The sequence below is a fragment of the Triturus cristatus genome, chromosome 7 (genome assembly GCF_964204655.1).
Source record: "Triturus cristatus chromosome 7, aTriCri1.1, whole genome shotgun sequence".
Classification (NCBI taxonomy): domain Eukaryota; kingdom Metazoa; phylum Chordata; class Amphibia; order Caudata; family Salamandridae; genus Triturus; species Triturus cristatus.
This window is the reverse complement of record NC_140590.1, coordinates 177,288,162-177,314,048: the sequence shown is the minus strand read 5'-3', so window position 1 is coordinate 177,314,048 and position 25,887 is coordinate 177,288,162. Positions and strand designations below refer to the sequence as shown.

At 44.3% G+C, this 25,887-nt stretch overlaps 1 protein-coding gene across 1 annotated transcript in view; it reads right to left on the bottom strand.

The window, feature by feature from the left end:
• LOC146809161 (IgGFc-binding protein-like) overlaps positions 1-25,887 on the bottom strand; it is a 181,530-nt gene that overhangs the window by 22,840 nt on the left and 132,803 nt on the right. The window contains exons 12-17 of the mRNA XM_085614837.1: positions 23,825-24,398; positions 9,989-10,587; positions 7,901-8,468; positions 4,538-5,133; positions 2,849-3,425; positions 1,830-2,029 (exon numbers count right to left, since the gene is read on the bottom strand). Coding sequence (XP_085470963.1) covers positions 1,830-2,029; positions 2,849-3,425; positions 4,538-5,133; positions 7,901-8,468; positions 9,989-10,587; positions 23,825-24,398 — 3,114 coding nt within the window. The remainder of the gene's footprint in view (positions 1-1,829; positions 2,030-2,848; positions 3,426-4,537; positions 5,134-7,900; positions 8,469-9,988; positions 10,588-23,824; positions 24,399-25,887) is intronic.

Below are 25,887 nucleotides of genomic sequence, written 5' to 3'. Positions count from 1 at the left end.
GAACATTCAGACGCAGCTTTTCTCAATTTCAAAGAGTTTTTAAAATACATTTTTAAATGGATGGACATCAACTTTTTGAAACATGAACACGGACAAACGGAGGTGCTCTTCTTCAGCCAGATGGCTCCCCTCCTTCTAGCCTCTAGTGGCCCTCTGAAATGAATCCTCCACCGACACCTGTTACTTCAGTTAGAAATTTAGGGATTTTGTTTGACTCTGACCTCTTCTTTGCGACCCAAATTCGGCAGATTCCATTGTCCTGGTTTCTGAAGTTAAGAACTGTCAGGAGGCTATTGCATCTTCTTCCAGAAGAGACCCAAAGGATCATAATCCATGCGAAAGTGACATCGCATTTGGATTATTCTAACAGCTTACATCTGGGTCTTCCAAGTTTCTTGACTCAAATACTGCAAATTATATAGAATGTGGCTGTCAGGTTGATTCGACGGGTCCCCTTTCGTCATCACATCTCCCCTCATCTGAAGCAGCTTCATTGGTTTCCAGTTGCCAACAGCGTTGAGTTAAAATCCCTTACAAATCCCTTACATTGGCTTACAGAGCCATTAGGGGCAAAGGTCCACAATACCTGAGAAAAAAGCTTAGTCAGTAGCATTAAGAGAGACCCTTGAAATCTAACCACCTGCGACTCTTGCGCATCCCAAGGTTTGCCGAGGTTCGTCAAGGTGGCAGGTCTTTCTTGGTTCTAATGGCCAAGCTCTGGAAGACCCTGCCCATCCATCTTCCCATTGTTGAATACGAACACTGTTACCGGAAAGATTTAAAAAACATGCTTTTCAATCAAGTGTTGATATAAATGGCCTATCCTATTCTTCAGTCTTGCTTTTGAGCGCTGGGACGCCTCTGTTGAGGTGGCCGCATGCTGTGCAAATGACTTTGATTGATTGATAGGGTTACTCTTTGACCCCATGTCACCAAGGGCTCAGCGCTTCACTAGCTTGATTTTCCCATTTACAAACCTTTGTGATCTGATACTTTAGTACAACTGATCGCTGTATCCTGAAATGGTGTGCAGGCTCCACACATGTCTAGTCACCTGTTTGTATGTGTTTGATTATCAAAAATAGCCATTCTTAACTTCTCAGGGGCGTCAGCAACTGTTTACAAAATTAAATAATATTGAAGATACATAAATATATAAATAAACAAGGAATTTGCTTGAGCAGCGCAAGTTCAGCTAACAAAATCTAAATGGACAATTGGTTTGCTTGACTGAAGCACTAGAATGTTGCAACAAAAAGCAAGCATGCAATGGGAGTAAAAAGCAAAGTGATATGTTAAAATCTAGTGTATCATGTCGTCTTTTAGAAAAATCTTTTTTTTAAAGCTGCAACCGTATCATTAAAATCATCAATTTTGTATATTTGTGGTACGTGAATTAAATAAAATATATAATAATTTGTGTATTTGTTTCTGTATGTCTATACATTGTATAAACAGGAGTTGTTTAGGCTGTGGTCCACAGAAGTCTAAAGTTTAAGAACCACTGGTCCAATATTCATAAATGTAACATGGAATTTCCCCAATTTAGATCAGGATTTTCAGCCAGAAAATCTCAGAAAGAAGCAGTCTCTGCTTACTATTTCTGAGCTGTGCTGTCTGAAATTATGCAGTAACTTAGAAAAAGTTAAGTTAAATGTGTGTATTTTTGACAGAATAAATGCAAAAAAACAGGTTGTCAGCTTTGCACTGAGCGAGCATATATGTGAATGATACCGTCTCTGTTGTTCAATGGAGATCTAGAATGGGTGAACTGAATTCAAGGTGACACAGTAACTCTGATGACCTCACCCACCTGGTATGGCACTTACCTTCAAGTATCTTCCATTGTACATGCAGCCACATTCATTCATGGAAACACAGCGGTCCCCATTGAAGATGTACTGATCATCACACTGACAGCCCTCAAAGCATTGTTTAGTACACTGGGATGGTCCAGCAAGGCGAGCGCAACAAAAGTCACAGGTGTAAGTGCAGAGCTCGTAATGACTGTTAGCACCACAGGTGAAGGCTGAAGGGCAAAAATAAACACAAAACATTTTTAAAATACAGAAAGGTGTGTCTCACTCTCATGCAGATCTCCTTTGCTGACCACTTTTGCTTTAGAATATCTGCGCTGAATGTTGTGTTTTCAGAAATACTGGCTCCTGTGCTCAAATGGCACCTGGCATTGTCCCTCCTGGAGACGATACAGGTACAAGTCAAGAAGTCAAGGCTAGAGCTAATAAAATGCACATTTTTTATTTGATGTGGAACTGAACTCGCTTGTGGAGTGCTATGCCCAGACCCCTGTATTCATTGTTTGCACAGATAAATCATGAGATCGCTCTCAGGAAATGTCCAAGATCTAAGAGAGCACCTATGTTTTCCCTAAACTGGTTGGATGCGATTCGGCTGTGGTGTGCGATTTCACATCCTTATACATTTTTGTGAATCAGGACCTTCTCTATTCATTTTAATCCATTTGTTTCAAAATAGGTCTCTTAGCAAAATCATTAGGAGGGTAAATATTCAGGCGTCACTTATTTCCTGGTGGGCTATCCTATAACACCTTGAGATTCTGTGTCAAAAAATGCAAGCACATCTTACAAAGACAGTAGTGAGAAAAAGTGCAATTTGCAGAAATTTACTGCCCAAATACAAATATAAGATTGTATTCCCTTAGTATCTACAGGAGAAAATGTGTTCTTCCTACATGCACCCCATTTCTTCCTTTAGTTTTTTTTTATGTTCGTCAGTATCTTTTTAGATGCAGCACATAATCCTATTTACTAAAGTGTAGGATAACATTGCTCATTTCACAATTTTTTGTTACATTAGGTTTACTTACGACAGAATGAGGCAGTTCTCCATGATGAAATAGTGGCCCCGGCAGCTTGACATGCCGCCGCATAGGCCTGAAGACTCTTACAAAGCATATCTCCACTTCCACTTGCAGCCACAGAACACAAATCATAAGTGCAGTGGTTGTAGTAGGCTGTGGGACTGACTTTGGCGTGGCATTTTTTGAAAGGTCCAGCAGTGTTGGTGATCATACCACAGGAAACAGTTTTCTTGTAGAGTGCTAACTGTTTTGCAGCACAAACTGGACACCGACCCACGCAGTCATCTCTGCACTTGGCTCCAGCAATCTTCACTTTCCATGCAATGCCAAAGTCCTTCACCTTCTTGGTTATCTTTTTATTAGGCAGCTTGAACTCATCTTTTTTATTTCCATTAAAGTTACCACAGAGGCCTCCCAGTTTCCCCTTGTAGGTGCTCGGGACGCTGATCATCACATAATAGACAGTGTCGTAAAGTACGGTTAGACCAAAATCAGTCTGAAGAACAATATGTATGCCCTCCTGGTTGATCCATATTGTGCCGTCATTAAGGGTCAGTGGTAAATTGTTAATTTCTCCATCAACCTGTCAATAAAAAACAGACATGGGAAAATAGTTGCAAAGACTGCACTTAATTGTTTGTGCATACAAATCCTTTTCACATCAAGTAACTTTTTGGCTCTGCGTTGTAGGATCTATGTGATGACTAGCAAAGTCTTTGAAATAATGGTCAGGACTATACACCATCCAACTACTCATCTTTGTTTTGAGGGGGTCGCAATGGTAGATCGATCGCACCTTTGGCAGTTTAACTTCTCATGGCTGGGGTCTCTGAGGATTTGGACACAAGCTGTCCAAAGGTCTTGGGAATTGCCCCCTTGAATCACTTCCATCTTTGTGAAATCTGAAAATGGTGTCCCTAACATATTAGCTCCTAATGCTCTGCATGATGAATAGATTGGTAGATAGACAATGACAATGTAAATCCAATTTTTTAGACATTCTGTTTCTTCACCAAAATGGTTCCTCCCGATACAGACGTAACCATTTGGGTGGTGAACCTCTACCCTGACCCAAAATGTTTAAAAGACAGTCTTTTAACCGCTGCCTTAGTGAAAGATTTAAGTCCCTAAATTTAGCAGACACGTAATCTGATTAACAGACTTTCCAATTTTCCCTCTTTGCCTGCCGGAGTGCTGTGTAATTGCCATCTTGTCCTCATGAGCTTCCAGTTTCATAACTTTGCTAGTGATTCACTTTAAGACTGAACAGATAAATCCCTGGATGGGGTTTACATCACCCACGCCAATAGGCAATATGGTGAAATGGAGGTAAAACAGAGGCTAAGGTTTTAGGAGAAATTAATTTTCAAAGCAAAGATAATCTTTCTTGAAATACAAAGAATATGACAACATTGTTACAGGAAAGTAACATGTTCTTTTTACCTGTATTTATGCACGCCCATGTCTAATTTTTGCTGTTACATTTTCATAGATGGTGTACTGAAGCATTGTGCTCATGATCACAACAATGAATACCAGGTCAAGCCACTTGCCTTGTTGTTGAAATTTCCCATCTTTGATCTCCACTACTTGTAGTTATTGCTTTGTACAGTAGTGGTCTACTCAAGGTATGCCTCACCGCTTCCTTAATTAAAGGTACCTTACAGACATAAGTAAATGCAATTTTGGACTCACCTTGACTTTCCACTTCATTCCTCTTTCGATGATGATAGTATACCCATCCACAGACACAGTCACCATCCTGGTAACTGCCACATTGCCACTACCAAAGCTTTCATTCTCTGCCACGACTGAGAATTTCCGCAGTCTTGAGCCATCTTCAATTACTTTGGTCAGCGTGTATGTGCAGGTGCCTTGGAATTCAAAGGACAGGCCATCAAATGTAATGTAGTGAGGATCTCCGGATGTAACACATTTCCCAAATCCGGTTGGCTGACATCCCTGGATGCCATTCACCCCCTTGCACCTTTCATTGGCACCGCAGGAAACTTTCTTGCACTCTACAGCTCTGTTGTTACCACACGTACAGCGTTCTATGCACACTTTACCTTGATAGAACTCTTGCCCCCTCTTGTAGTACCTTTCATTGTACACACACCCACATTGTGCAACAGGGACACATTTGTCTCCACTCAAGATGAAGCCATTGTTACAAAAGCATCCTTCTGTGCACAGTGCATTACAGCCTGTTGGTGGAGACAGACCCGAGCAGGTGGCAGGGCATCCATTTCCACATACCTCATAGTGCATATTCATGGAGCAAGATGGACCTTGTAGAAAAAAGAACACCATTTTGTAAGTACATTGAGAAAAAGTAAGTCGGCAGAGAAAATTGATATCTTGTATGTAGTCAAAAAGTAATGATATGCTGTTACACAGTAATGACATGTAAGCACATTGAGAAAAAAATAACATTTTGTAAGTACACTATGAAGAAATAAAAGCATGTAAATACATTGAGAAACAAATAGTACCACATAAGTACTTTGAAGGGAGAACAAGTAATACTATGTTTAACGTAAATTTATAGAAATTACTACAATGTTTTTTTCTGGCAATAAAAAATATGTTGTTGGCACTTTCTGTAAAAGTAATACATTTAAAGTGCAATGCAAGAAATGTATTATCATGCAAGGACATTAAGGCGAAGTAATATAATTTTGAAAATAATTTGAAGAAAATTATAACGTAAGTCCCTTACCAGAAATAGTTAGTGTTTAGTAAGCATAATTATTATATAGTAACTACCCTAATGAAAAGTAATAGTGTTTTGTAAATACATTGAGAAAAGGTAATTAGATGTGATCAGTACAATGAGAAAAAATAATGACATGATTCAAGTACAGGGAGAAACAGTAATACTATAAACACACTGAAAAGATAATCATGAAATAATCATGCAATATAAGCATATTTTAATGAAATTTGATTATCATTTGGTTGTGAAATATCACCACCATAATTTGTCGTTGCTCCTGGCCTACCAAACCTAGTGTTCTACTGTACCATTTAGAGGTGGGTAAATTCTGAGGTGCATATTTATTAAAGAGTTGCGTCACCCTTGCGCATCACAGTGGTCCACAAGGGCAATAGCTATTAAGTTAGATTTATCAAGTGCCACGTAAGGCCACAAGCCCTGTGTGATTTGATAAATCTAGAGTAACGCAACACAGCGCAAATCACTGCTGTGTGTTACTCTGCCCGAGGAAAACGCAGCTCTCCCATGATCATGCAGTCCTTGATGGCTTCCAGCTGACCGCTTCTTGGATCTCTTCCCCTCAGAAGCCCGCACTGATTCATTGAATTCACCCCTGATAGAGCGGTTTGCCACCTACCACCGCGATACTCCGTCCGTCCGGATTCACTCCGTGATACGCACCCACACTGTATTGGAATTTTGTAAAGTGGTCCTGATGATGGCCTAACATTGCTTACAGGCTGAAACGCCATCGCCCCCCACAGCGTAATTCACTGCGCCTTCACAGTGATTGCCCAGAAGATCTCAATTTGTACACATGTGTATTAACTGTATAAGCATCACAGTCTATTTCACTGTGTATATGACCCTGTTTGCGCCTCTTTTTCCTCTGTACATACCCCCTCTCGTGTCACTGTCACCGTTCACCATTCAGGAGCACTTGTGCATGTTATCATAGGTTACATGACATTTAATGTAGCACAGTGCATTTTGTTTATGGAATCATTTGTTTTTCTGTTGACCATATAATTTACTTAAATATATGTGGAGAGCATTTGTATAAAAAATGTCTCGCTCCATGTCTGTGTGTTTCCCGATGCCCCTCCAAAGCAATTTATTTTGCTCTTTAACTATTCCCCTTCCAAACGATACCCCTCGAAACATTGTTTATGTATTACATTTTTGAAAGCATTTAAAAATTCTTAATCTACTTTCTTCATGTCCTAGCATAGTTGCAAATGCTTTATCCAAAAACCCCAGTGAATTGCTCATTTCGTGAATCTTTCCCCATTTCAAGATATGGGAGTTTTTAAAGTGTTCCTAAACGACTGTTGTGGTGGGTACACCACATTGTCCCGGGAATGTGATTGAATGTTTCTTTTGTCCCCTTGGTTTAGTTTTCAGCTTTTCGGAAGGAACTGATGCAGTGTCAATTAGATCATTTGGTTTACTTTTAGGTGCGCAGAAAGTGCAAAGTTTATGAGCTTGTACGCACAATGTAGTTCAGACCGGATCCGTGGCAGATTATTTTAACCAGTGACTCTGTATAATTTGCATTTCTTTTCACTCTGTACATTTATTTATTGTATCTATTGTGAAATTATTTCATGGACCTAACCTTTCTGGTCCAACACCCCTTTCTGCTATTTAGCCAATTTTATTATAGGTGACAAGTACGAATTTATAACAAATGCACTCCTAAACAGTCAGGTCTCCAGGAGACTTTGAAAGATGGCCTGAGGTCGGGGCGCGCAGATCTGAATCAAGGGGTTGGTTTTGCAGGAGGTTGGAGCCTTGATTACATTTTCCAAATGTCAGCGAAAGATTTAATGAGGCACAGCGTGTCAGCCGTCACTGTGACCGTCCTCCAACAGTATGGGATTCAATCTGGCATTCAGCTAAAGATGATAGCTGAAGCTTTAAGTATCATTAACTTGACTGTTAACAGGGCAACTAAGCGGGGGGACAGTAGGGTAGGTGCATGGATTTCCCCATAATTACGCAAAATACATTTTGCTGATAATCTGAGGGTATATTTTGCATGTAAAAGTCATTCATTAAAAAATGTCTCCTGCCTGTTGCAAACATCATTTTTACAAATCCTGCAGACATCTTATTGTCACACCAGTTTTCTGAGGTCAGAAATAGTGCAAACGAGCATAACCACCCAAGGAGAAAAAATATTTGAAATTGAATAACCTATAAATAGGAATTATGCAACATTATGTTTGCAAAATAATAAAGTGTACGAGAGATATGGTCACTCATTAATTCTAAAACAAACATTTGAAGGAGGAAACACTGTTAATCGGAACCTGAAAAATTCATGTAAGACTTACTGCAGGATGAGGGCATTCTCCATTCTTGTATCTGAATGCCAAGGACTTGGCATGCAGTAACATAGGCAGTGATGGCATTGCAAGATGCTGAGAAGTGCCCTTTGTACCGACAAGCATCAAAGAGACAATTGTTGAAGAAGGGTGTTGGGTCAATAGTATTGTAGCATTTACTGAAGGGCCCGTTCACCTTGTTGACTACCCCGCAGTATTGGTCACTCTTGTATTTTTCTTTCTCAGCATCAGTGCACAGTGGGCAGCTCCCAGTACACTCAGGTGTGCACCCAGGTACGTCTCTAATCTTCCAACTGTCAGCAAACTGAGTAACACTGGTTGCTGTGACCCCGCTCTTCATGGTCAGATCATCACTGCTAACTTTGTTGGCGTTTCCACAAAGCCCACCGACTGCATTGGTGTATGTGCTGGGCAGAGTGACCATGACATGGCTGTTCCAGTCGAATGTAACTGTAACTTCAAAGTCTGTCTTGATGATTCCACTTCCTCCGCTGATGTGGGCCATGATTTTGTTAGTTTGGAAGTATAATGGTAATGCTGTAAGAAGGCCATCCACCTAAAGGAAGAAAAGAGGAGACAAGGTCAATTTCCTCATCCGCTTGCTCACTGGTGGTCACGCCACAATACACCATGCCACACACCCAACAAATAAATCCAGTTTGCAATACAAGGAATGCAGTGGTTTCAGAGTAGCATTCGGTGGATAGAGAGATGACGCCTGAGCCACTTAGGTGATAGTGTGAAAAGCAAATCCATGCAGGCTGATGTCCCACCCAAAGATACTGAATGGTCACTACAATGATGATTCGGCATTCAATCAAATATTACACAGTCTGATCTGCCATTTGATCAGGGTAGATATAACATCTTAATGTTCAAATAATCAGTGCTTTTGCATCAGCTGGGGGTGATTCTTACGTATCTATTTTTGTGCCATAAATTAGGGCAGCACAGGTGGGAGGTTTTATATGTGAATGCAAAATTTAAAACGGTAATACCTGGAAATCTGTTAAAAAGATAGCCTTTATCCATCTTTTGTGTGATTTGTGGTTTCAAGTGTGGTGTCAGAGCATGCCAAAACTTTTCTCTTGATAGACATTAATCCCATGTTCTCTATCTTCAGACTGCATGAAGGTATTTCGATATTCAGCACAGAGTAGAATGGTACATATATACTTCGATGACATTGTCTCACATTGAGTTGTAAGATACGAAAGGTGAATGCCATATTTGGGTACAGTGACCCAAGTCCATTTTCGTGACATTTTAAAATAAAATATCCAACCTCTACCACTCCTATGTTTACTGTGCTCTGTCCAATGCTTCACACTGCTTCCTGTCACACATTAGTGCTTCTTATCCTTCTGTTACCAAAGTATTTCCATATCCACCCTGCTCTCCTTCACAATAGCAGAGCCGCACTTAGCATTTTGCTGATATTTAATGATTAAACCACACCTCCTGAGTTGTCCTTCTGTATGGAGAGAGGGTTGAGTTGAAGGTTGGAGCTTCTGTGTCGTTGGAAATGTCACATGCCTAAAGTCCTTTGTTCAATCATTGGCTTTCAAAAGACATATCAGCCTGATTAATGTCTTGGTGGACGTGTTACTCTGTCACAACGGTGATGGATATCCAGTCTGCCGAAATATAAATCCCATAGGTTATAATGGGATTTAAGTTTCCGCGGATGGGATATCCGTCACTGTTGTAACTGTGTAACCCGTCTGCCAAGATCTAAATCAAGCCCATAATATCCACAGAGGTTCCACATAAATTGATGGGATCTCCAAAGATAGGAGAATGTGATTGGAAAGGAAAACAAGTGTTCCTCCTGACAAGGGGATAACCAGTTAGGAGTCTTTGGTAATATTTGATACTCACATTATGAAGGTATTTTGTTTTTTAAACTAATGCTTGAGCGGTCTAACTCTAAAATAATATATTTTGCACATGCCTGACTTTGCGATGTGTACATTTTTGCACTGTTTCACCAGTAAAGTGTTGACTAATACCAAAAATAGTATTAGTGTTAACAGTTCATTAGGTATCCATTGACTGATACGGTTATATACCTACCAGGATCTGGCGAGGGAATTCTTTGCTGAGGGTTATGGTTGTGCCATAGGCCTCCAGTGTCACCACTTTGGTGTATGAAAATGTCTTCCTTCCTCCGTTGTCATTCTGAACTGTGACTGTGAAGGCAGTGAGAGAGGGATCCTTGGAGACGAGGCCAACCAGTTGATAGACGCAGGTGCCCATGAAATCGAATCTATGTCCATCAAAAGTGCTGTAGTGGGGATCTCCAGTCCAGGTACAGGTGGAGTAGCTGGCTGGAAAACAGTTTGGAACTCCTTTGACCACCATGCATTTTTCGGTGTCTTTGCATGTGGTATTCTTGCAGACCAATGTGCCAAGAGTTGAGTCGCACTTGCAGCGCACTTGGCAGGTGTTACCAGACCAGAATTCCTCATTGGTTTTGTAGTTGAGGCCATTTGAAGTGCAGCCACAGCTTCCCACAGGGACACATTTGTCGACACTAAGGACATAGCCATTATTACACTGGCAGGTCTCCACGCAGGGTCGAGTGCAGGTGGCAGGGGCAGTTCTGTCAGAGCAGCTAGCAGGACAGGCGTTCCCACATTCCTCATAGTGACTGTTCACACCACAGGGAAGTTCTGGAAGAGGCAGAAAATATATGTTAAATCACTACAACATGAAAAGATGAACGGAAGATCCAGATTTCTTTAGAGAAGAACCATAGATGACAGTAAAGGCAGCAGCAGAATACCTGTGGCCTATGATTCATATATATAACATGGGACTGCAATGATTTCCAAAGGTTTGACAATATAGTCTTTGCTGAATGAAACTGAATTGAATTGAATTGACTAAAAGATACAGAAATCCTATGTGCACTATATTGTGGGCTCTTACATTAAAGTTCAACACCAATTAGTGGGACCCCCTGGTGTGAACTGCCATGCAGTCGTGGTAAGGTGGTTTACATCCACTGTTTTCTTTTAGAGCTGAGAGAACTGGGAAAGAAAATATCATTGTTGACTCTTAGGCCTCTTTATGAGTAAAGTAACCTTTGAGTATTGTTTAGGGAGCAACAAAAGTTTCAGCCCCAAACGTTATAGCTCCTGTAATAATAGCATGTGCAATAATACCCCAAGTTTTCTGAGGATAAATCCTCCAGATCAAATCTGGAAGACTTTGTCCCTAAAAATAAAGGCCTTCAATTACAGGTTATGAAATTATTGAAGATTGTCATAATCCTCCATTAATTATACTCTAGATAGAGATTCATGGGCATATGTAGAAATCATTTTTGTGACTGGAAACAGTTTGATTCACAGAATCGGGCCATTTTCTAACAGCAAAAATGCTTATATATATCTACTAACCATCTGGGAGTAGTGGTCAACAAAAGGTTCACCCTCAAAGAATATCTAAACCTCAGAAAAGCACAAGCAAACAAACTCCGTTTCGCACTAAATATGTTAAAACAGAAACTGCAATGTCCTTCAAACTTCTATTTATTAAAAGTTATCACAGCCAAGTTTTTACCGACCCTTACTTATGGCTCAGAATTATTCAAAGGTCAATATGCCAACTTCCTGGACCTCCAACAGTCAGGTTTATTCAAACGAATTTTCAGGATGCCGCAGTTCCCGTCACAAGCCCAAGTTTGCTTAGAATTCGGGCTACTAAATCAACATCCTGTCAGACAAGCAGAGATAATACTGGAAATTAAAAGCAGCAGAAGAGGATTGCGGCACTGTTGGACTGAAATAAAGAACCAACCTAAAGGAACAAAAGTGCGGCACACCGCCCTCGAACACGCACTAACAACACTAGACACGCACGACGCCTGGAACACTGACTACAGCTTTGCTGCATTCAAAAAAATAGCCAATAACGCCGCAAAACAAAAGGCTTGGATAATGGACAAAGCAGCTCTAGCAAAGAAAAAACATGGCTGGATGGTTCGATCGACATATGAGACACAATTGCCCCAGCCGTATCCTGTCTAGCATATAACTCCATCAATCCAACATCAACTAATTTTGGTCAGACTGGGAGCATTTACATCAAAAGACCAAGTTTCCGCGTGGAAACAAGCATGGCCAACTATGTTCTGCAGACTTTGTGGACAGACGGAAAAATCCCTTATACACCTAGTGTACATCTGCCCACCGGTGAACCACTTGAGAAGGCAGTACCTACTTCACGCACTCCACTCCTCCCAAGTTAAATCGTGCTGACCAGCCTTAATGCTACTACTAAACAGCCACTCATTGCAGATCTCATGTAGGGCAGTCAGATTTCTGCAAAAAGCCAATCAACTTATACTAATACCAACCACATAGTGCTCACAGGTACATCGCAGGAGCACAACGACAAGTAACAAGAAGAATACAAGTGACGGCAAAATACTGCCCAGGATTTTAGCACGTTTTCAGATATATGTAAAAAGATGGACTAAAAAAAGAGAGCTACTTTATACACAGAGTATTGTTGAATAACGTTGAATTTTGAAAAAAGGGCTTTTCCCAATTTTTTTAACAGTTTTTGCCAAAGCAATGCTTTTTTTAACACAATTTTCAATGGTTTTATTTAACTACATGCAATAAAATTACTACTACTACTAATCAGAAATTGTGATTTAGTAACACGTTATCAAATTGCTATTTGTATTGCGATTCAGTATTTGGAAGAGGATTGTCAGGGGCGCCCCTTCCAAATACAGAATTGCAGTGATATGTATGGATATATATGGATGTTTTGTGGACGAAGTATGGTCGCAAAACATTAATATTTTAACAACACTTCAGAGGAGGTGGTAAGCATTCACAAATGGTAAGGGGTCACCAAGAAACACTTTCCCCTTTGTGAATGTTGAAGGAAATTTATTTTAAGAGTAGGTGATGGTCACATGGACCACTGCCTACTCTTAAAAAATGGAACTGAAGTCTAATTTTCTTATTTTAAACGTGTTCTGTTTTTTTAAAGGAAAACTGGATGCATTAAAAAAAAATTGCTTTATTAAAAAAAAAAAAATCACAGGTATGGTGCCAGCTGACCTCAGCAGGCCACCATCCCTTTGATAACAACTATTCCTAGTGGGTCACAGATTGCACCTATCTCATTAATATTCATGAGGTAGGTCTATTTGCAAATGCATTAGGAATGGCTATTTTAAGTAATCTTTATTTTGCACATTAGAAAGTCGTAATTCCTATTTTCTGTATATAAGGCCCCAGATTTATGCAAATCAGCCTTGGTCCTGCTCTAATAGGAACAATCCAGCCAGAATTGCCAGGTCAACGCCATTCTCTGTGTTCCTTTAGTGTAAAGGGCATGCCCATAAGTTGGAACTGGTCCTCTCTGCAGGGTCACCCCCAAACCATTTGCCTTCCTCCTCCTATTTTCTTTTTGCTGAATTTATTTTTGGTGGTCTTAGAACTCTGTGCACTTTAGCAGCGCTAACGAGTGCTAATGTGCTCACTTCCCTAAACATGGCATATACCTAATTGGCATATTTCATTTAATTATAAGTCCATTGTAGAGTGGTTTACCATATACCCAGGGCCTGTAATTGAAATGCTACCATTAGGTCTGCAGTGCTGCTCCAACAAATGATGGACGGAATGCTGAATGAATCAAACATTCACCCCCAGTCAAGAGATGAGGCTTAAATCCATTGTTTGTTTGCTCACTATACCACCCCACTTTTGACCCAGCCATATGCAACCCAGTCCTGAATCTGCACCTCATGGGAACAGTCCAGCCCAAGCTGCCAAGATGGGTCCTCCCTGGACGATAAACAAGCATCCTGGGACCAGTTTCGGGGTAACACTCCTCATCAGCCAGGCACAGCACCATTAGGCCTACAGCACATATTGTGCCACTCACTTAAGTAGCCCTCTAAAAACATGTCCCAGCCTGCCATTGCAGCCTGAATGCAGTGTCTTACTGCCAGATTGGTTTGTCATTTAAACCCTCTTGCCAAGCCTTAAACTCCCCTTTTATTAAATATAAGTCACCCAGAGGGCAGGCCCTAGGTAGCCCATTTGGCAGTGTTGTATAATTAAAAGGTTGAACATGTACTTTCAAGTTTTCGTTTTTCGCTACTATGAGGCCTACCCTTTCCATAGAATAACATTGAGGATTCCTTAATACATTTAGTAAGCTGTAATCCCTAATTGAGAGGAGGTGGATAGCTCATGTTTCGTACCTATAAAATTATAATAATACATCCTCCTTCATGGTAAAGTTGGCTTTTTCATTACAGTTTTGAAAATGGCACTTTTAGAAAGTTGAAAAAGCAATACTAGGACATAAGTCTTAGACAGAGTGCGCACTACCTGATGAACTCCAAATGAGTGTATTAACTCAATGTTAATCAAAAAAATCTTGACATGAAGTGAAGATGAAAAAACAAAGTTGTCCAATACACAGAAATTTTGCAATATACAACAAAAATGATGATCGTGACTGTGTTCAACTGTATGTCTTCAAATCATTTTATTCGAAGATGAAAACTTCAGCAAAGCGTTCTTATTGCTTCATATATTAAGTAATGCATTCAAACGTGGATATTTGTCAATCCCAACGCATTTTGGGTGTACAGTCACCCTTCGTCAGGGGAAATCTACAGGAAAACATTTAAGTAATCAAGCAACATCATTGACTATCAATCAAAACAGTGTGCTATAAATTTTGCCTAAACTGCATATCAGAAATGTGGCAAAAGAAGGGGCGCTAGGTGGCACGCTAGCAGTATGGCCGCACTGTAGTGAGGCTCCGGCATCTCGCTGCTTTAATCCTTGATTTATCCTGCCAAATGGTCCAATAGACGCCTGGAAAATAATTTCTCAGGCGCGCGTTGCCCGACTCCTGATCCGGTGAGAGTTTCAGCGGAATTGGCGGCTGACTGCTCCGGCAGCGATAGAATGAAGCGGCACCCGGGGGTGAGGGAGCAGAGTGGCGGAGCGCTGAGACGGCGTCGTCCCCTATGCGAGCTCCGGGCTGACCACGAGGAGCCCCGGCCGCCGGAGAGGGGACGAGTGAAGAGAACGGAGCAGAGCGGCCGATCTTCGGGTGGAAGGAAGTGCTGACCGGGGGCTGAACGGCGGAGGCCCCAGTGGCTGCACAGTGGCAGAGAAAGGTGCTGCGGACAACGGCGGGAGGGCACCGGATTAACTTGGCGGCAGGTGCAGCGGTGAGTGCGGCGGCGGTGCGGTGTCCGCGGGGCCCACGGAGATCGGTGGGCCTCTGCGGGGCATTCGAGGAGCGGAGAGTTGCGGTGGCGCCTGCAGCTGCCCCCCCTGCCTTGATTGAAGCCGGCGGGAATCTGCGGAGGCCGAGTAGTGGGACCAGCAAGCCCGCGACGGCGGGACGGGGTGAAGGCTCGCGCCCATGACCCACACGCGGCAATACGAAGAGTGCTGGCCGGCTGGAGGGGCGTGAGTGACCCATCCCACGAGGGCGCTGGAGGGTGCTTTCCCACGCGCATTAACTGGCATGTTAATATTGGGGGGGGGCGCTGCTGCTGTTGTGCCGCCTGAAGTGAAGCTGGCGCCGGAGAGGCTTAGTTGCAGTGGCCTCACTGAAAGATGAGTATGGAGAGGGGCGCACTGGAGATGGAGGAGTAAAATACGCATTGGCTTTGGACTGTGTGGGCAGACGGCTGATATTCCCAATAAGGGTCAAGTGAAGGCTGGGCCTTGCTGAACGCCTGGTAGGAGCTGCCAGAGGTCAGCGCTGCAAGTGAAGAGACTGTGATTACACCTGAGGCCCAAAAGAGCGACTCTAGGAGTGGGTGCGGTCGGTGAGGAGCCCCCTTGGAGTTATTGCAACAGACAGCGGTGCTCTTGGGTGCGGAGCCTATGCTCGGAGCCCAAGGGGAGGGGATCAGGTGCATAAACGAGGTGGAGGCGCACTGCCTGGGCAGATACAAGGGGCGCCATGGGCAAAACGGACAACAGGCAGCAGAAGCTCACCTTTGAAGCCGCGAAGCGCGGTCCACGGCCCGCGCAGGTGGACCGGGAGGCCGACAGGAGAGAGGAGGAACAGGGGGGGGGGGGCGGCTGCACAGGCTACCGACATACAAAGTATACTCCAGGAGGTCAGACAGGGCTCCGCCACCGTTGTGGATAAAGTGGACAGGATGTCCACGCGGATGGATGCGATTGCTCACAAGCTGGAGGGGCATGACGAGCACCTTAAGGAGGCGGAGAAGCGTGTGTCGGATGTGGAGGACAAGACCTCGAGACACACCACGCAGCTGGCCCACATGGATAAGCTCTTAAAGCTCATAGCAGCAAAAAATGAGGACTTAGAAGCCCGCAGCCGGCTCAATAATATTCGCATAATGAGTATTCCGGAATCGACCAACATAGGGAAAATGGAGGAATTTGTCGAAAAACTGCTGCTGTCCGCCATTGGGGCTGAATCATTTTCCAGCCAGTTTATAGTGGCGAGGGCCCACCGCACATTAGGACCGCGCCCCCCTCCGGGCAGTCCGCCGCGGCCCATCATAGCCACACCTTTGAATTACAGGGACCGCGATGTGGCCCTGAGAGTGGCGCGAAATAAACAAAAATTGTTCTATGATGGAACTGGATTCTCTATCTACCCAGATTTTACGCCCATAGTTCAGGAGGAGAGGCGTAAATTTCTAGAAGTTAAAAGTAAACTGAGAAAAGCACAAATTGATTATGCGCTGCTGTACCCCGCTAGGCTTAGAGTCACTCATCAAGGCAAGCAACATTTCTTCACCAAGCCACAGCAGGTGGAGGAGTTCCTCAAACAGGTGAAGCGCCGGGGTGGATTGGGGGGCTACGAGACTTCGCCTCGGAGGTCACCTGTTGCGGAGGAGGAAGATGAGTTAAGCTGAACTGACTCTCGCCTGGTATTCCTCATTACGCATAGTGCCCTGACCACTAACTGGAAAGCGGGCTTGAAGGAAGGCGCAGTTACACTGATTTCATGATGGACCATTTTGGGACACCATTTCGTAGCATCGAGCACACCCTGCCCTTGGTGACGCGACCCTCTAGCATTAGGGGGCGCGGCGGAGGTGCGGGGTTCTGGTGCTGCCACCTAGAAATTACCCCTTACGGGTGTTCCCCCGAGGATGCTCCCTGTGCAGCTGCTACAGGGATTGACGGGTTACTTCTGTTTGAAATGGGAAGGTGGGAGGGTGGGAGGGAGTACTATACTGGCAAGCTGGGGGTGCTTCAGTGGAGGGGAGGGGGGGAGTGGGGAAGGGGTATTTTGTTGTTTGACATCTGTGCATCGAGACTCAAATCTAGCAGGCGTAAGAACAAGGCCAGGGGTAGGGGAGGTGGGGTGCCTGACGTGCGGTCCAGGATGGGCAGGGAATGGCGAGCTGGGCACACGCCTCTCCCATATTACCTGGTACAGACGGATGGCATCTGATTCGGAAGATGGCTGAGATTGGGTCTAGACAAATAAACATACTTACGTGGAATGTTAGAGGCATGGGGGATCCGAGAAAGAAAAGGCAAATTTTGGCATATTTAGACAGGCATGGAGTGCAAATAGCTATGCTGCAGGAAACGCATTTCGCCCCGCAGAAATCACTTAGCTTTGCAAGCAAATGGGCAGAGCATAGAGTTCTCTCTTCGTATTCGTCATATGCGAGGGGTACAGCGATCATTATAAAAAAACAGACGCCATTCCAGATGGCTGGGGCGGAGAGTGATCCAGATGGTAGATACTGCTTGGCATGGGTGCGCCTGGGAACTACTTCGGTCACCCTTGCTTGCTGTTATGGGCCAAATGTGGACGCACCAGAGTTTTACGTTTCACTATGGACTAGGATACTGGAAATAGGCTCCAACCACATCATTTGGGGGGGGGGGGATTTTATTGTAACTCATGATCCCAGTGTAGATAGATCCCATCCAGCCCAGCACCATTATTCAAAAGTGCATGCATTCCTCCATGATACTATCACAGCTTATCAGTTGATCGATGCTTGGAGGCATGCTCACCCGCACGGGAGGGAGGGTACGCGTTTCACGGCGCTGGCGGGGTAATGGGCACGATTGGACTATTGGCTGATCACCCGAGGATTAGGGCCGGCGATAGTCCAAATGCAGCACTTGGCCAGGACGTATTCAGATCATGCCCCGGTGAAACTCACGTTGTCCTCCTCAGAATTCAATATGCCGCGCAGGGCGTGGAGGCTTCATGCCCAAATATTGCAAGACCCTGTCTTTAAGGCGGAGCTGAGTGAGGAAATACAAGAATTTTTCGCTCGGAATAAAGGCTCAGTGGAGACCATCTGGGAGGCGTTTAAGGCCACACTCCGAAGAATATGTATAGCAAAGGGGTCAGGAGTCCTTAGAGATACATTCAATACGCTGCGTAGGCTGGAGTCAGAGCATAGGGCATTGGAGGGACAACTGGCGGCGGAGCCGAACAGCATGGTTCGTAGCAAGTTTAGGGAGACTCTTTCTGAGTATATGGACGCGGCGCAAAGGGAAACGAGGTTTCGAAATAAGGCATGGGTGGCTCGGCGCTATGGAGAGGGGGAGCGCCCAGGCAGGACGCTTGCGCAAGTAGTTCAAAGACCCCGGCAGGCCAATTACGTGCTGGAGCTTGAGAAAGAGAGTGGAGAGGTCCTGCGTGATACCCCTAATATCCTTCATGAATTTACGCAGCATTACAAAAACCTCTATGCTACCAAGCGGAGTGAGGACCTGGACCTGGCAGGGTACCTAGATGATGTTGCCCTAGGCTGGTTGAGTGACAGACAGCGGGAATTCTTGTGCGCCCCGTTTGAACTGGACGAAGTCCGGGAAGCCATTATGAGCATGCAAAGTGGGAAGGCTGCCGGTACCGACGGCATTCCTATAGAGTTCTATAAGACATATATAGATCTAATGGCGCCTATCTTGCGGGAGATATATGAGGAGTCGTTGGAGGTTGGCTGACTCCCTGCATCCATGAGGGAGGCGATTATTGTCTAGCTCTTGAAGCTGGGGAAGGCGCCCGCATAGTGTGACTCCTACAGACCCCTTTCCCTCCTTAACTGCGACGTCAAAATTCTGGCTAAACTCATAGCAGCGCGATTGAGCCTCTTGATGGAGAACTTGATCCTTCCGGATCAATCGGGCTTCGTGCCTGGGAGGGCAACGTCGCACAATCTGAGGACACTTTTTGCCGTCCTCAATAACGTATTCCTGGACTTGCCTATGGCAGTGATATTTTTAGACGCCACGAAAGCTTTTGATTCCATTGAATGGGATTATATCTATGGGGTCATGCTGCTTCCTCTCCTGGTTTCGTCTCTTATATTATAAGCCGGTTGCAAAGGTTTTGGCTAATTGGCACACATCTTGCGCATTTTCAATTACTAGGGGCACCAGTCAGGGGTGTCCGCTTTCACCCCTGCTGTTTGCTCTTGCCACAGAGCCACTAGCAGCAAAACTGAGGCAACATCACAATGACAAGGCTTTGCGGTGTAATCAGAGGCAAATCCTGGTATCCGTATATGCGGATGACATCACGTTATATGTACAAGACCCGCAGCAGAATCTAAATCCCCTCCTCCGGGAATTTATAGTCTTTGGGAGATTGTCGGGGGTCCAAATTAACTGGGGAAAATTTTGCGTCTTCCCCCTGACGGATGCTACGACTCACTTCCCGCTCGATTATCCATTGGAGTGGTGTGATACGGAGATGCGATATCTAGGTATTCAGATTACCAGGAACAGAGAGGACCTAGTGCGTGCAAATTATGGCACTTCATTGACCCGTATAACGGAGTATGTGTCCCGCTGGATAGCTCTTCCGCTCTCAATGGCGTGGCGCGCCTCTCTTATTAAGATGGTGATACTGCCGCAACTGCTGTACTTGTTCTTAAACATTTCCTATTACCCGGGCGCTTATTTTTTCCAGACACTCAAGGCGGGACTAACGCGCCTGGTGTGGGGAGGTAGACAGCCACGGTTACAATGGCAGGTTCTCACTAGGCCCTTTTCACAAGGGGGGTTTGGCATACCAGATTTTGAATTATACTACTTCAGTGCTCAAGCTTATTATGCATGGTTCTGGGTAAAACAGCCGCGGTATATGCCGCAGGTAGCAGCGGAGCACTGGTTGGCACACCCCACTCCACTAGAGGGAGTGCTGTATGACCCGATCCGTCCTCGGGACAGGGCACTGACTACCCTCACTTGTACTGCTGGTGCGTGGCAGCGAATAGGGCGCATGTTACAGGTCCCCTTTTTATATTCTCCATTGATGCCCCTTACCTACCACCCGGATATGCCTCTCTTCCAGGAGGCATTGTTTCATAACTTCAAGGAGCGTGCAAACATATACAATTGGGGGGATTTATATCAGGATGGCCGCTTTCGCACTGTTGAACAGGTATTCTTGGGGGTTCAGCAGACCCCGCTGGACGTTTTCCTTTATATTCGCCTTCGGCAAGGTATCCGAGCATTGACACCGGATTTCCCAATGGAGCCCACTGCGCTGGCCCCTCTGCAATTGCTGCTTAAGAGCACAAAGAATACGAGGCTAGTTTCTTTGATATACCGCACGGTGCACACACAGAAAGAACTACCGACTACGTTGTCCCGCACGAAGTGGAGTGAGGAGCTAGGGCAGATCCTGACAGATGATCAATGGGAGTATTGTTGCTTGCAGACTGTGAGGGTGTTGTCCAGCAGCAGGCTTCGCATGATACATTACAAATTTTTGCATAGGCTGTATTATACCCCGACCAAGCTCTGCAGGTTTAAATTGCGAGACTCCGACAGGTGTGATCGGTGCCGGGTTACGGGGGCGGACTTTTTCCATTTGGCCTGGGAGTGTCCAGAGGTCAATGCCGTTTGGGGGCGGGTGTTTGACGCGCTAGCCCAGATGATGACTGCTAGCATCGAACCTGCACCTTTGGTGGCCCTCCTCGGATACACTAAATTGATACCGGCAGTGCACCGCAGGTATGTTGCATTGGCCCTCCTGATGGCCAAGAGACGGGTGGCCTGCCGCTGGGGCCGGGGAAGGGTGCCCAAGTTCAAGGATTGGATAGATGAACTAGTGATTTGCCAGGAACGACTCAACACATACGCGGAGATGATGCCTAGTGCTTCGAGGCCTAGGGATATTTGGGCCCCTCTGAGGAGTCACCTTCTGGTGGCACCGAATGAGACTATTTCCCCGGAGGTGGGCGACTAGGGGCGTAGAGGAGATGGTGGGTGGAGGGGGGGATGGGGCATGTTGAGCGGGGAGAGGGAGAAGGCCCTTAAATTGTTTAATCCTAGGCGGAGGGAGGTGACCGGGGGAAGGGACGGGGTGCAGAGCTAGGCCACTAGAGCGGACATAGTGTTCCCATGAACTCCCAGCCTGGCTAGATCCATGTGGCGGAGATCCCCACTCACAGACTCGAGGGAAGCTAGGTAGGGGACTGGCAAATCCTGAATAAGTTTGCGATGATTGAAATGTGGCACAACACTGGGTCACTTAGATATATAGATATACGGTGGAGGTGTCAGTGTGGGGATAGGAACACAGGCCAGCGTGGGAGGTAGGGGAGCCCTGGAGGACGTGGGACCAACACATGGGCATGACGGGAGGGGTCGGAGAAGGGGATGGGCACGATTGGGACCATATAGTACTGAACTTTCCGCTGGAAGGACTACCTGCAAATGATGTAATGTACAAATATGGGATTTGATGTATCAGATGTCATTGATGGTTATGTTGGATGTAAAAGAAAAACTACAATAAACGGAAGTTTAAAAAAAAAAAAAGAAATGTGGCAAAAGAAAAAGTAGCGTAGGTACAAGAGTGAAAGGAGAGTCCATCGATGACATGCTGAGTAGTGCAATTAAAAGAGTATAGTAGCGATGTGTGAATCACACGTGAAAGAAAATTGGATCTCATGTGAATCAGTGGTGCATGACAGTACCTCCACTGTGGTGCAAGGAATTCCTCCCAGACAGTCACATAATAGAGGGATTAGGTGTGGCTCAATAGGCCATCTGCTTGCAGGATGGGAGGGGCGGAGCTCAGCCCCACTTACTCCTTAATGGCCAGTTATCTGCCTTCACACAAAGGGCCTACTGACCCTGTATTAAAACTGCAGCCAAGGCAGGGAAGCCAGGGCATTCCACTTCAAAGAAACTTTCCATCAGCTTTTCTCACCTTCCAGAAGAAGGGCACCCAAGTATAAAATAGGACCTTTAGGCTAGCTCTTTAGTTGTCTACTTGACCTGTAAAAGGTTTCTCAGAAGACTGCAGACTGCTGTGACCTGCTTTGCACTCTGCCAGACTGCTGCTGTACCAGGAAGAACTTCTTTGCTGCTTGGAGCCTGCCTTGAAACCTCAAAGACCAGACCTGATGTTGAGCTCTGCATCTACACCTGCACCTAGGACTGCCAGAAGTGACTCCAAGGGCTAGTTTACTGGCCTCCTGCTCAGAGCAACAGGGATATACCAGGCTCCCACCAGTCCTGAACCCTTGGTTGTGGTGCTAAAGGTGTCCAGATGGTCAATTTCCAAAACTGAGGACTTAAACAAAACTTGGCCAAAAAGTGCTCTGAGTACCAGGAGAAGATTAAGACCAACCTGCAAGCCTATCTGCCCGAGGTGTATCGCCAGTCGGATTGATTTGCGGCTTCTCCCACTGCGTTCTTTTTCGCAGTAGCAAATCTGTTTCAGCAGTCCTTCCCCAAAGGGGTATCCAACCTTCAGCCACAGCCTTCTACCTCATCCCTCTGGAATTGTTCTACTTCCATTTCAGTGACTAAGTCTGGATGTAGAAATTTTCATCGTGGCTTCGGCCCAAGGTCATCTGACGACGATGCTCCAACCCCTGGAAACCTCCTGCAACCATGCCCTGATAAACGTTAGCTTCTCAGACATTTCTATTTAGAAACTTTTCTACGTCTGAAGTCAAACACCGACCGGGCCCATTTCACTTCTTGCATCCGAACCACGCTTTATCGCAGTCAACCTTCACTTTCGACTTTGTCCCAAATCTCATGCAACCATATGCCCATGGTTAGTGCTTTGATATTTTATGTGCTATTTTGCACATTAAAGTTTCAAAATTCATAACACCAGGCCTACCGATTGGAGTTTTGTTATTTTGGTGTCAAACTATTACATTAAAATTGACTCTATATTCTTTTAAATTGGTTAGGGATTTTTTATTATATTACACGTAAAAAAACTGAGCTAAATACAAAAAGCCCAACTCGGAAAAATTAGATCTGAAACTCAGTATTGGAAGCACTGTGAAAACATTATTGAATAGGTGGGTCATTCCAAAGTAAAATAAAAAATGAGTACGATGGCCTCATAAGAAAGAATAATCTAATAGGCACACAAGAGTGAATGTTTGTAACTGTGAATAAACCTACAGCTGAAAATAGAAAAAGAGAAGTAAAATATTTAAAAGATGTGAGAATGTCAGTATATAACCATAGAAACAAATGCCCACACAAAGCAAATAGCTTTTTTCCAAACTAAGGACTTGAGTGTAGAGCGATCTCCAATTACGAGATATAAGCTTTTTGATCATATCACCATTTTAATAGCATATTAAATAGGCTTTTGTTTTAATGAGACCAAGTTTTATATGGTTTTGTGGGTAATTTGAGTGTGGAATGGTTAGCTTTGAAGTGTTTCAGATAGAATTCATAAGCCAGTTGCTTAGGATGTATTTTATTAATGCTTTTATAAAAATGTGAACTGAGATTACTTTCAGAGCTGGTTTGTGACATTTACCCACAATGTGTCCCTAGTTGCTTTCTTAATATATCATGGAGAAGCACTCTAGCCATGGTTACAAATACACAGGACCTTTTATTTAAATCCATCCCTAAAGTTTCATATCTAACAAAGGATTGAGTTACTTACGACATCCAGCTGGTGTTCTCCATTCGTAGATTTTAACCCCTTTCTTCCTGCAGGTGGCTGCATAGACACTGAGGGCTTGGCACAAATATTGCTTGGCACCTCCATTGATGCAGACATCATAGAGGCAGCTGTCAAAGAAGGTGTCCGGGTTGACCTTGCTGTGGCACTCGCGGAAGGCACCGTTCGTGGTCTTGCTGATGATACCGCAAAATTGCTCACTTCCATACAGAGCCCTCTTGATGTCATTGCAGGATGGACATATCCCCTTACAGACATGGAAACAGAAGGGGTCTCGATTTTGAACATGCCAGCTCTTGGCCCATTCTACGATGGATGTGACTTTGGTGCCGTCAGGAGTTTGCATTTCATCCTTGACATCCTGGTTGAAGTTTCCACAGAGGCCACAAGTGGCTCCAGAGTAGATGCTTGGAATAGCTATTATTAAATTCCACTTCCACTCATAGTACACCTGGAGCCCGAAATCTGTCTGTAGATGGGCCACTGATCCAGATTGTACCACTTGTATCTGCCCATTGTTCAGTGTAACCGGCAAACTGGTGACTTTATCATTGATCTAGAAACAGAAGACAAAATGAGTTCCTCCACCTGCTGGACAAATCTATTTGCTCTCTGCATAGTTACCATGGCATGGATATGTCTCTGTCACATCATGAAGATGTTGAGCAGCATCGTCAAGCAACTCCTTGTCAAACCACCAATGAAATGTTCCTCCATCCACCTCTTGCCTTCCTATCCTCTCTCATCTTTTCCTTTACTGCTGTGACCTTGACTGTATGCCTCCAACAACCTCTTTCCCCTCTGCACCATAAAGCCCCACTTTTTATGCTCCTACCTGCCCTCTCTTTCTTCTTTTGTATAATCCCCTGTAAAACTTACAAGGTTTACAGTGCTCTCTTGATTTGTAACGATGTTTGCATTTATTAGTACGTATAAACACAGGGGGACATTTCTCAAAAGTCACTTTTATATGTGTATACTGCACACCTCTCCTTTTTATCAATTGTAATTCATGTCTGTGCACTAAATGTGCATATTGGGTGATCCATAGAAATTACCATGCACTTGGTACGACGGACTTATATGAAAAGGCATGCATAACTAGGGCCTGAATCATATTGTGTGTACACTATATTGCATACCTAAGACCAATAAAGATTATCTTTTCTGGTTAGGAAAATGTTTCGATACAAACATCATGTTTTTGAAGAAGTTATGGCCATTCTTTAGGGACCTGGTCCCATTTCCCTTTACGCACAGTTATTTTTGACAAACTCACTCCAGAATTAGGAGAGAAACAAGCGAAATTGGAGCATTTATTTTTCATTTTTTCATTAAACAACAAACGTTTGGTGTAATTGCTCTGTTGTGACTTTGTGGGTCTAATTTCTATTTCCTGTCCTGAACCATTCCTTCAACACTAGAATTATGCATATAAAATACATGGATTCTTATGCCACTCCGTACTTCCAGCTGCAGGTAATGCATGTGTAGGTTTTGCTCACTTGGGACTCAAATTTCTGCAGGCTTGTCTCAGAATTCAATTTTTTGTAAATGTAGTCTATTTATTACATGTGCAAAGCATGATATGTTTTAGCTATAGACAATGAAAACAATGTTCCCTTTCGTGAACTAGACCCTTAGACGGATCATCTCTGCAACCCTAGTAACCCCTGATGGGGCAAATGTCCTCCATGTCTGCCGACCCAAAGCCTGTATTCATCTCCCTCAGTAGCCCTCGGGTTATTCTGTATATGTCTCTTTATCCAATCGCTCTTATCTCTGCACCAACTGGACCTCATCCATGATCATTCTGCAGGAGCCGGGATTAACATCCTAATCCTTCTGCCATCTTCAACAAAACTGAGATCTTAAAGGCTGGTTCCCTGCTACCTTAGAGCCTCAGCCTAAACTGTTGATATCTTAGCAGACCTATCTTAGCAGACCTATCTTAGCAGACCTATCTTAGCAGACCTAGACCTTATACATTTTTAGAATCCAGGCCCAGATTTATCATTCTTTCACGCAGCGCAACGCAGCAAACC